At 33.4% G+C, this 12637-nt stretch overlaps 1 protein-coding gene across 1 annotated transcript in view; it reads right to left on the bottom strand.

Moving 5' to 3' along the window:
- The window catches only part of Nf1 (neurofibromin 1), a 59873-nt gene that overhangs the window by 32125 nt on the left and 15111 nt on the right, over positions 1 to 12637 (bottom strand). Inside the window, exons 17-31 of the mRNA XM_068766041.1 lie at positions 11264 to 11363; positions 10998 to 11133; positions 9970 to 10072; positions 9778 to 9841; positions 8941 to 9112; positions 8085 to 8227; positions 7135 to 7243; positions 6585 to 6691; positions 5640 to 5774; positions 4568 to 4722; positions 3840 to 3997; positions 2030 to 2173; positions 1630 to 1808; positions 376 to 511; positions 19 to 109 (exon numbers count right to left, since the gene is read on the bottom strand). Coding sequence (XP_068622142.1) covers positions 19 to 109; positions 376 to 511; positions 1630 to 1808; positions 2030 to 2173; positions 3840 to 3997; positions 4568 to 4722; positions 5640 to 5774; positions 6585 to 6691; positions 7135 to 7243; positions 8085 to 8227; positions 8941 to 9112; positions 9778 to 9841; positions 9970 to 10072; positions 10998 to 11133; positions 11264 to 11363 — 1932 coding nt within the window. The remainder of the gene's footprint in view (positions 1 to 18; positions 110 to 375; positions 512 to 1629; positions 1809 to 2029; positions 2174 to 3839; positions 3998 to 4567; positions 4723 to 5639; positions 5775 to 6584; positions 6692 to 7134; positions 7244 to 8084; positions 8228 to 8940; positions 9113 to 9777; positions 9842 to 9969; positions 10073 to 10997; positions 11134 to 11263; positions 11364 to 12637) is intronic.

Genomic DNA, 12637 nt, shown 5'->3' with positions numbered 1-12637 from the left:
CCTATTTATGTTACTTACCTATAGCAGGATTGATGAATCTCAAAAATAGGACAGTTCCCACTGCGCCTACGCTTGTCTGTGGAAACTGCGCGAAACGCTTGCTGAGGACCTGAAACCATTCCACAAATTATTATATCATCATCATCATTTTTGCCGTAGGACTTCCACTACCAGGCCAGAATAGGTATTCACAATAGATTTCAAGTAGGCAAATGTTGAAACGGTTAAAGGCAAATTTACACCTTCAAATCATGAAGAAAACTTACTTATAATAAATTAACAAACGAAGTTGACTAAATTTTTGTATTATACCAATATTTTAACCTACTCGTACCTTATAAAGAAGCAATACTATCTCGTTCTAATAGTAAATACCTGATAAAGACAGTGACACATGCTGCGCAGCTGCGGCGGGAACTTATCCGCAGAATTAACGATGCGATCAAACACCTCCTTCGTCAGCTCGATCAGATTGGTGCGATTGACATTGATGTCCTGATTGGGGTCGAGCCTGGATTAAACGTGAAATATTTTTTTTCGCCACTCAACTGACACAATAACACAAGGCGCAATCTTTTGGTTTCAGTAATGCTTATGGTTTAGGCCAAGGGTCGGCAACCTTTTGAGTCCGAACAGCCTAAAATTACAATTTACAAAATTTCAAAGTTTTTAAGAGCCAGAATTTTTTTTCTTGCCAACAATAAATACTTTTGATATACTGACGACAGCGAAGACGTGCGTCACCGGGGAGAGGTGCTGTGAATGCACAATGAACTGAGAAAAAGAAATGGTGCTCAATTCTCGTTAGTCGATTCGAAAGAATTTTGAAATGTTTTTTTATATAATATTTGCGTATGGAACTAAAGAGCCACAGTTTCATATCCAAACAGCCGCATGTGGCTCGCGAGCCACAGGTTGCCGATCCCTGGTTTAGGTTATTATATGGCTTACATACAAGCTAACTTATTTAACCAACTTAGCTTAATAATGATTTACATAAAGACAATTTTATGTATGATCACATTTTCTCGTCATCGGCATTAAAACGAATGTGAGAACTAGCTTGTTTATACTTCTCTATCACCAACCCATACTTATTGTTATCCACTTACGATGATTTAGAGTGATCACTTATGTACGTCGTAAAGATTGCCTTATGAATCAAACTTGATACACACGAGAAACAAATAAAGCTTCTCTGTATTGGCTTCCAACAATTTAAAATACTTTCAAAAATCGCTCTGATTTGAGAAAAGCCTATAAAATCGTGATTTTTTGTTATTGCTTTTAAAAATATTCTAACACCTAAATATATTAGTTAAAGTAATTCAATCCCTAAATAAAATACTACTAATTTTTTGATACTTTTTATTTATTGCATGATAACTCAGAGACATTGCATATGTGCGAGTGAGATAGCAATTACATCTGCGTATATGCGGGTAGAATCCGAAAATACAAATTGTTAAGTTATATATAATATAAGCAACTCATTAAAGCCGCCTCCGAATTTATTAACTAAAAGCAAAATTTTATGCCTATGTATAAGATCTCTGGTTATTGTCTATAGAATATAGTAAGCACATAACAAAGTATCTTAAATTATCTAATATTTAAAAAAATACTCACCTTGCTGGATCAACTTCGAAGCTCAATTCAGGCTGCTCTTCAGCATGATCCAGAAGAGTAGATATAAGAGGTTCTAGCAAAGATTGCAGATACCCATAGCCATAAATCTTGAAACAATACGCCATAATTTTGCTGCCCAATGAGTTACCACGAAATAGAGTTTGCATGCAATCTGTTACCTAAAAATTAAAACAATTTTAACAGTGCAATAAATAATAAGGATGCCCAATAAAAATACTTAACTATATAATAATAATAAAATGGAAAGAAAAAACCATTTTTTAAAATAATAAATAAAATCAATTATTAAAATCGAATTAATAACATTTAACTTTTAACCCAGTAAAGGCCTCGCTCATTCAATGGCTGTATGACATAAAAGTAACATTTGAAATTTTACCTCAACCTCCCTGTAGAAAATATTCCATAGCAGCGGTGCAAGGAGATGCTTCGCGTCAAACAGCGTGACGAACACGCGGGCCAATTCGTCCATTTGCGACGTACTGACCACGTTCGCCAGCGCCATTGCTATTGGCAGCTCCCCCTAATATAAGGAATTGTTATATTTAAGTAAAAAACATCTTATATTAATAAAAATCCATAGTTATAGCGAAATGTAGTGCTGGCATGTTTAAACGTTCACGTGTCAAGTAAAAAAAAATGTACTGTGCCGGTCAAAGTTAATATAGCGCTCTTGTGTACCGAAAGTGACAGGCGATAACAATTGTAAATGAATGCGAAGTAGCATTCATATGTAACTATTTTTTCACAAGGTGCGCTAAATATTTTTTTATCATAACAGGTAACTCTGTGCTGTGTATAACAAGAATCTGTGTTTGGCACTAATTGGTGTAACATAATTCCTGAAGATGCCCCGTGGAGGGGTGAAACACGTGTTGAGTGATTTGGCGATGGCAGTTGTGTTAATCGCATTGTTTGCCGCATACGCATTTATCAGCGGGCTGGCGGGCGGTGCAATTTGTTGCACGACTACTACTGCATGTGCGGAAGTAGCTAAATATTGGTCCTTTTCTTTCATAACAGATAATCATTTTTTTTATTATTCATTATCAATTTATCGGTTTCTTACATTAATAATAAGTATTTTTTTCCTCGTTCCTACATTATTATCTGTCACATTATTTTTATTTATACGATCTCTACATATATAGCATGAACAAAAATCAAACAGAAATAAAATCCGAAAATATTTCGAGACGTAGAGTGAACAGAAAAATCAACATCTCATGTTGATTTTTCTTTTCACTCTACACTGCAAGTGAAAGCGTCCGCAATGCGCAAACGATAAATGTAAACTTACATATTTGTTCCAGTGTGAATACACCCTAAGGCAGTGATTGCTAACTAACTAGATAAGTTTTGCATTTTCTGATTGAGATGAGAAAAGTTATTTTCTATATAGATACAAACAAGTATGGTTATGCTAATATATTATTAGCTTTACTATATACAACTGTAGCATTTATTTTATCAGTTGGTGATTTATGAAAGAGGCTTATCATAGAACCTAACTTGATATATCAAAGAATTAACCATGCCAAAATTTATCTAAATTAATAAGAGTTTATCGTTGTTTTTAAACAATCTATTTTTGATATGCACTTTGAAAATTTTAATTTTTTTGCTATCCTACCGAAACTACAATACCGCGCTTAAGTAAAGCATAGAGAGGTGGGGGCCAAGGAACAAAGAGCGTGAGCGTTGACGGCGGACTGGCGGAACGTTTCGACCGATACTTCCTCTCCCTATGCACAACTAGGTGTACACACCTAAGGCGCGGTACAGCGGTTATAATGTAAATATATAACAAGATACAAGATCATAATAATAATTTTAAACGTCAGTTTAAAATAAAGTTTACATTAGTAAATAACGGGCCACCTAATAAGAATAAATGAGCAGAAGCTCAGAGAGGTTTCTAAATTTTAGATGATTGTATTGACAAACAGGACATACATTCATGAAGTGAAATGTTTTTTGGCTACCTATTTTATTAAATTTCTTGAATTTACTAAGAGATTTCGGTACTGCTATAATTAAATTATCATTAAATTACCACGTAACATCTAGTCGAAATGGATTCATTAAAATATACTGTATGCTGTGAACATTAGTAATTTTTTTAATTACATATACGTAATTTATTATATTATTGATTGATATGCTATACAATGACTGAAAACAAATACCTTATCAGATATCATTGTAACTAGCTGCACCAGTTGCTCGAAACGATCTGCGAGGACAGTCTCGGCCAGGGTGTCGAACTCTGTTCCTTGCTGAAGGATCTTCGTTAGCACTTCCATAAACGCCGCGCGTGTTTGTAAGTCCCGGTGGTATCCCAGATCTAGCAGGCATGTTATTGTAAAATAAATTTTATATTTTATATTCAAAAAACACTTGATTATACACTGTAGTTAATTGTTTTAGGTGATTCTATTATATTATATAAATTTTCTTTGCGTATTTTTTTATGACAGTACATAAAAAACGACTCTACGGAGGAGGGGCCAGCTTTTTATGCCGTAATATCTTCATGGAGGGTTGCAGGCAGTGTAAAGTGGAGTGATATCAAGAGGTAGAGGGAGAGAGAGGTTGAGAAAAGCGAATTTTTCACAAAACTTTAACTAAAATGTCTGTCTCCAGTCGAACAAAGATGTTCGCATGGAAGTACAAACACGACAGTAAGCATGTGAGTGTGTAGTATAATGTTTGTTAGTGTACAATCGAAGGTGGAATAGGGGTCTTATCTCGGATCGCCCTTACTGTGCGCGGAGGCAGGGGCGAGCGATCGCCCCCGAAAACGAAGCGGTTTGTGAACTGTGTGAAGCTTTACTTTGTTGCATCTCTATGAAGTCTGCTACCTGAAGTGGTTCCATTAATATACAGATAAACTTATCACACTAGTTACACTTACCAATGCTGTGCATTAGACCAGAGTCAATGTTCGCACTCAACAAGTTTGACATGGCCTGAATGGTTGCGTTCCTCAAGGCTTCCAATCTTCCAGGACCTTCGGCCAATTCGACTTCATTACAGTCGTTCAGTAAATTCATAAAAAGTGTAAAATATCTGAAACAAATTACCAATTTGAGACTCACTCGATGAAAACCAAAAGTTAACGATTTATTTTCAAATTTAATATAACTATAAAACACTATAGGTGTTTCAGTGACAGTGGGCAGACTACAAGCGCAGAACAAATAGCCGCTGGGGCCTTAAGATTTTGATGGCCGCTTTCTACTGGTCCTAATAAAAATCCATGAGGGAGGCCTATGTCCAACAGTTGACGTCCTATGGCTGAAATGATCATGAGTATAGATGCTTAATATATAACTAATGTATCCAGAGATTTCTTATTCCAGAGGTGAGCAACCTTTTCAATCAATTCTCTGATTTCAATTTAAAAATTGTTTGGCAAGCTGCACTGCACTGTTACTGTTAACACTTATTATTAATTTACACAACTTTGTTTACGATAAACGTTAGAATATAAAAAAATAAAAAGTTAGGTAGTTAGTTAAGATTTCATGTACAAAATGAAAATTGAAACGACTATGATGTTGTAGTTCAATGGGGGCCAACCTACACCTTAAGAGTCACATGAGGCTCTTTAAATGACTATTTGTGGCTAGCGATAAATGTAACCGGGTTCACTTAACATTTCTGTGTAATTATGTTTTACAAAATTTATATCAAACAGTACGTGTTTCAAAATTTCCTTTAAATTACTGTTTTACATAACTTCATTACACATACATTGTCAAAAAAAATTATACAATTTTGAATTTCTTTTAAATACGTGTTTATTTTCGGCACGAAAAAAAATTTCTAATTTTGGAAATGGCTTGGACTATAAAGGTGCTTGGTCAATCCTGTTATAATCATTTGAAGCTTTTTATAAAATTTTCACTATGTAAATTGAACTAATTTAAAAGTCCTGTGATGTGATTTGTGATATTCTAAAGTTTGCTCTACTGAGTACTAACTTAAGAAAGAGTTGACTTTTGGCCTCCATAAGGTCTCCACGATCGGACTCCTCAGGCTGTAAGGGCAGGCCTTTCAAAAGCGCCGCCACCGCCTCCATGCACGCCTGGTCGAGTTCACGACAGCATACTAAATACCTAAAATCATAGGGAAAACGCCAATTAATTTATTTCTATTTACTTCATTATTAAAACGTTTGGCTACTATATTTAGTCTATGAAATACAGCTTTCGTGAGGCACTAAGCATTTTTCGACCTAACATACATCTCTCCTCAGCAGTATATTAAATATGACATTAAGTAATATTATACAAAAATAAAATATGTTTTTTTTTTTATTTGTACTTATTTTCTACATCAATCTTTGATCGAAAGTAACCGATATAGTTCAGCGGATTGGCAAGTTGGAGTAAGTGAACGACACTGTTAAGGTCCTTGAAAGATGCTAGGTGCAGGCCGCTTCCAATAGATTGGAAATCGATGGAGTGGCCTATTTGACATAGTGCACGTCCTACGGCTCAAATCACGATGATGATGATAATGACAATAAACTAGGAGCTATGTTCATGAGTGGTGCTCGGATGTGATAACATTTTATATAGTTGATGGCACAAAAAACATTAACTATAACATTTAGATGTAAAACTTATAACCTGTATTATTAATGGCTATAGCCAAACTATAAACAGTAAGCGCTTTAACTCTCTAGTAAACAATATAAGTCATTCTAAATATAATAAATGTCATTCTAAATATAATAAACATTAAGTTTTAACATTTGTTTAAATAAAAAAAAATAAGCAAATAAGACAAGGGTGTCCTTATTTTATCTGTAACTTGTAACTTATTTAAGAGAACGACAAAACGGCTTGAATTTAAAAAAAATACACGAATAAGATATGTTTTATCATTAAATGAATTAAAAAGCATAAAAATAAAATATCAACCTGGTAATTGAAGAAGCATCGGCTCGAAGAGGCTGTGCAATCTGATGACTAGTTCCTAGAACCCAATCAGTAACATACTCGACCATTTTGTTACGAAATTTCATTTCCTGAAATTATAAGCTTTATAAATTAATAATGAACATAACATGAAGTATAATTAAAATATATTAGGACGACCTGTCAAGGCTGGCACAAAACAGAATGAAACGAAAGGGGGATTGACGATGTATTTATTTATAGTAAATATAATGTTGTAAAATTGTACATGTGAACTTTTTCTGGATAAAGGCTTTTATGTCACTTTCTGGTCCCTCTAATATTTTAGTTCTAAGTTGAACTGGTCAATTATATGTTCCATAGTTTTATATAAAAAATAATTTCCAGCTATATAAAAAATATAAAGCATAGTTTATCATCTATGATTAGGAATTACACATGCATTCAGGTAAATTTAATATATCTGAATATCTATAATAAGCAACAATCTGTATTTAGATATTAACACGTAAATTTATAATAATAGTATTGTATAAATTAATATCAATATTACCTGTCTAAACGCTAAATCATCTCTTCGGCTCATCATAGCCTCGACAACTTGGCAAAGTTTAGTTTTAATGTGCACCGACAGTACAGTCATATCCAAATGACGCACGTACCTGTGATGAAGCAATGTTTTATTAATCTGATTTATATATATATAGTTAATTTTAATTATAATAATATATATTTAATATGATAGGTAATATTGCACTCTTCCATTTTTTAAGTAAGTGAAAGAGACCAACGATTAAAATCCGCGTCACGTATTTAGTTTACACAGGTTTACATATTTACAAGATATTCAAAAATACGTGTTTACGTGTTTTATTCCAATTTTTTCATTTGATGTTTTTTAGGTTTTTTAATTAACAGCAAACGTCAAGATTAAACTGTAATCACTGCAAGAACATGCCAAGTCGAAAGGTCCAATCAAAATAAGCGCAAGCGAATGCGTTTTCACGACTTCGTAAAAACGCATTCTTACCTTTGTGCTATTCTAGTATTAACTCTGTCCGGCAAATACAGTATAGTTAAACATTAACAGATTGAGACCAGCGATCACAGGTCGCAGGTTGGATTCCTAGGATACAATCCCGTTTAAATTACACTATAGGTTATATACATACACTATAGGTTTGCCACTGCTCACAAATAAGTTTCCAGAGGACAGGCAGCAGCGCACTCTACGAACCATAATACTACATTGCAAACACCAACCCGCCTGCCAAACGTGGCGATTATGGCATATTGCCCCATAGATTTCTTTGAAAAAGGCCTATGCCTTGATGTGTTAGAAACAACGACATCAATGAAGTATTAACTTAAGACTTAAAAATGTCTTAAAATTTCCAATATGATTTTGTAATTATTGTTTTATAATCAAAACTTGAATTTTTTTTAATTAATACAGCCTTTTTACGCCACATTACAAGATTGTGAAAAATAAACTCGACATACTTGACTATCGCCAACATCAAGCCTTCTATAGAGGTTGTACACAAGTGTTCCGTGGGCTGACCAGTCTTCTTGTTATCAAGAATGCTCTTCATTATAAATATCGTATGCTCCACGAACTGCGTGTTGATATCTGTCAGCATCACCTGCAATTGTTTATAAATACTATTTATTAATTGACTTTTTTCCTTTAGCGCTCTTTACCTGATGGCATTAACAAACGAAATCCGATGAGATTAACCCTGACAACTCTTAGCCTAGACTTTTTCCCAATATTTAAGATCTAAGGCTTGGTTCGTAATTTATTCATGTTTAATATTACAGACTAATTTTAAAGTTGGGACACAATATAAAATGAAATAAGTTCGCTAATTCAGGCTGTTGTTGATAATAAATATGAAAATATAAATGAATATTAAGCTTAAATAAGAAAATTAAAAACATAGCCCTAGCCAAGATAGAATTTATGTTGGACAACTATAAAAACAAATATTTACTAAAGTCCTAACGTTTGGTGATATCAAAATATTCATTTTAAAGATTTATTTTTAATTCCTTGTACTCGTACAAAACAAGTCGATATCTTTGGAAGGATAGACTCAAACGTTTTTGGACTGGGCAAACAAAACTTAAAACTGCCCCTAAAATTTGTTGATTTAAATTATTTTGATTAGCATGTAGAAATGCTTTTAAGCAATTTCGGAATCATTTGCAACAATAGCCAAAAAAAAATGATTCGATTAAAATATTCCACTGGATTGATTGATGACTGCGGTTATAGGATTACACTTAAAGGTGTTTTTTTTTTAATTCCTCGATATATTTCTTTAAATAATAAACATATTTATTTCAATAGTACCTGTTGTTGTTGATCGAAGAACTTATCAATAATAGCTTTGATTTGATCAAATAGTATAGGGTAGAGAGCTGGCGACATCTCGTGGCCCACGAGACCTTTCACATGCGCCTGGATCTGTTGACCGAAGCGTTCGTTGCTGCATAACAGTAGACGCAGTAGTTGGCCAATAAATCTATAAAAAAAGTATATATCAATCCTTTAACCACTATCCACTCCAGCCGTAGTCGCCCACTGCTGGATATTGGTGTCCCTTGGATATCCAATAGAATACGTAGCTGTTCTACACAATATGCGAATTTATTTCGAAAAATACGTGTATTATATGAACAAAATAGATGTACTATACATCAAAATAAAAAAAACATATCGGCTTTTTATGAAATATTGTAATCATGAATTAACTTTTTTAAATTGAATTAGATTTTCTAAATTATCTATGATTATAAAACAATACACTTGAATAAACCGAGAATTTTTTTTTTAACAGAGGATGAATTTTTGTAGGTATTTTATTTAAATAACATTTAATTGACTTTGATTAAATATTAGAGCATTTTTCAAATATTAGGTACATTAGGAATATACAAAGTTTATTAGAAAAAAGCTTTTACTCCAGATAGGCAAATGTAGCTCAAATTCGTGAACATTTTAGCAGACTTCACTAATCATCAAAAAGCGGTCAAGCACAACACTAACCTTTTGATAAAAATATAAAATGTTACATAAATCGGTGAATTCAGGAGTGCCAAATATTATATTTTAGGTAATATGTATAAAGAATTGCGGCGATATTTGGTGGCCTATGAAGTAGAATGAATGTAGTCATAATAAACTCACTGTGTAACTGGGCAGTATTGCACTTCCTGTGAGCTATTCGCTAACACATTATACTTTCGCGAATCTGGAACAAAATGTTGTTATATTAAAATTATTTGTTAAAATAATTGAGTATCTTAACCAACCAACCATAAAAATTAAAATTACAAAAGAAGTTCTGTAATAAATCGTATAAAAGTGAACAAAACATACCCAGCCCGTGTGAATGTGACCAGACTGAAGGTCTACGTTGCAGACATACACCGCCTAAAGCGCAGAGGAATGAAGTAATGTTTGCCCATTCTTGAATCTGCATCTGTAAATAAATCATCGTCATATCAGCCGCCGAATGTCCAGAGCTAGAGTTAGGTCTCCTCTTAGATTTCCAATAGGACAAGTTGAAAGTAAAGTAGTCTTAAAGTGTACCAAATAGAAAACTTATTCTTGTAAATAATGTGTTTATATAAAACTAGTAATTCTTTGTTGAAATATCCCTGGATTAAACAAAATCAAAAAGTTCATTAAACAAAAACATTGTTTTAGAATTAAATGCTCTAAAACTGTTTTAAGAATATTATAATCATGACTATAATAAAGGACCAACGAATTTGTTTTGAAATCACAGATCAAGGAGTGTTTGGAAACTTAGTAACTTTAAATTGAAGAATGCCATTATAGGGGCGTACAATCTAATTTTAGTTTCCTACAAATTGGGCTCTTCTGGAATTCTACTCATAACGTACACAAGTGATGTAAATGATACTATGTATAAACAGCGTATTTGTGATATTTATTGAAATTACATAGTTTTTATTTTGTGTAACAAATAATAACGGTCCATGCCGGTGCCTATTATAGAGCAAATCTTATGGAGACGGGTTTAATCACCAGAGACATTACTAACAAAATACTACTGAAAACCACTCTTTAATAACGAGTATAGTAAAAGAACATCACGGTATCTAAAACCCCATCTCATAAATAAAAATATCAACAGAAATCAAATATAAAATCACACAAAAACATCAAACATCTACTCTAATAAATTTGTCTAATGTTTAACAAGATATATCTATAAATATGGGTGTAAAATAATATATAAACCAACTTAAGGTTCTTAGACATACTGTAAAAAATAAATGTAAAATTAAAATAATAAATTTTGAAGTATTTTTACAGGCTATAGATAATATTTGCCAGTAGATCTCTGTCGGTACCGCAAGTTCAATAATAAATATTACCTCGAAGTCATGTTCGCTGCTGGTGTGGTGCGAGACGCGTCTCTTGGCGACGGAGCGGTGCAGCGGCTCGGGCGGTTCGTCGGGCCGTTCGCTTTGCCCCTTTGGATACTTTTGTAACAGCTTGCACAATGAATCCCTGCGTAATAATTAGCCCATTTTTATAAAAACAAATTGAAATTTAATATATCTTTATTCAAGTAGACAAAACAATAATGTAACGAAAATAGGATTTAATTTTTCTTTGTAATGTTATATGAAACACTAACCAACATCGAAAAGTCTCCTCCCAAACGGGCTGGACTCCGTTGACGCAGTGTTCTATCTTCCTCAGCAACGCCATAATACGCTTCTGGAGAGCGGCTGAACCTTGGAAAAGAATAATTTAATTAGCACCGAATAGGGTATAATTTAATAACTCCATAAATAGTTATTTAATAACACGAAAACTAAAACCAGCCCCGTATTAATGAGTTACAGGTTGCTACTGATTTGCTGCCAACATGTTGCTGGCAAAATTATTAACTTCTACCGATTTGTATATAAAATGCCTAATCCACAAATATAATAAAAGAGCAATTTTTTTTGGAAAACCTAGAAGCTATTCGACGAATGTCAATAATGAGAATTAGGGACGCCTTATTGTGGATTCCTTTTAGCCGAACTTCAACCTCACTCAGCACGGCCACAGCTTCGATGAATTTGTTTCGGGAAACTTTAGCCCAAAAACCTTATCAATCGCCTTAGGGGACGTTCCGAAGACATCGCGGTCACCTGACTAATTACCAAGGGATTTTTTTTAAAACGAAACTGCTGTAACAATCCTTGTGCATTCAAAAGTAAATATTTGTCAAAAGACATTTCATAGATTTTATCGTTCAATGCTTTTATTAAAATTATGTGTAACATGTTACATATTTTTATTTAAGTTTAGAAACATAAATCTGCCACCAGACGGACCCTGTACATGCAGTAGTGTAGAATCATGATAAAGTAATCTTAAGTAGTCAATTTTACTATAAAATACAGCCTTTATAATCAACGTAAATTGTGTGAAATTTAACATGAAAAAACTATAAAAATCAAAATAAAGATATGTACTAGATCAAATTTACGGAGCTCTAAATAAATTTAAAAAAATCGGAAGACGGATTATTTATTACCTATACTAGAATGTCAAAGAGTGTCTTTTTAACATCAAATTTTCAGTTGTCATTTTCGTAGGTACGAATACGTCATAATCCATTTTTTGTTAAAAAAAATATATATACCATAAGTACAGAGTACAGCACAACCTCCTCTGGAAATATTTTATAGTAGACTGGCCTATTTACAAGAAATATTAATTTAAACTAAGTTTCTATATTGGATCCAAAACCACTGTATCGCGTCGTAAATGAACAAGAGTACCAGTGGCTCCGGTACGTCAGTACGTCAACGATCGCAGAGGCGATGCTTATGCTCTTTTTTCAACAGCCCCCTCCCCCACCAGCACCTGACTGGGCTAAAGCGCGGTACAACAGTTTCGGTAACACATGCCACTTTGTGACTGCTCAACCAAAGTTTATCATGAATATGAGGCTTTAGTTAAGCAATGATTATACGGAAACAAGTTTTATTTAAAACCGCTTGCAAATTAAGAG

Source organism: Battus philenor, unplaced genomic scaffold (assembly GCF_028537555.1).
Source record: "Battus philenor isolate CCGP_79_NKW_IND1 unplaced genomic scaffold, ilBatPhil1.0.hap1 SCAF_20, whole genome shotgun sequence".
Taxonomy (NCBI): domain Eukaryota; kingdom Metazoa; phylum Arthropoda; class Insecta; order Lepidoptera; family Papilionidae; genus Battus; species Battus philenor.
Note: the sequence above shows the minus strand (reverse complement) of the source record. Positions and strands in the feature narration are given on the sequence as shown.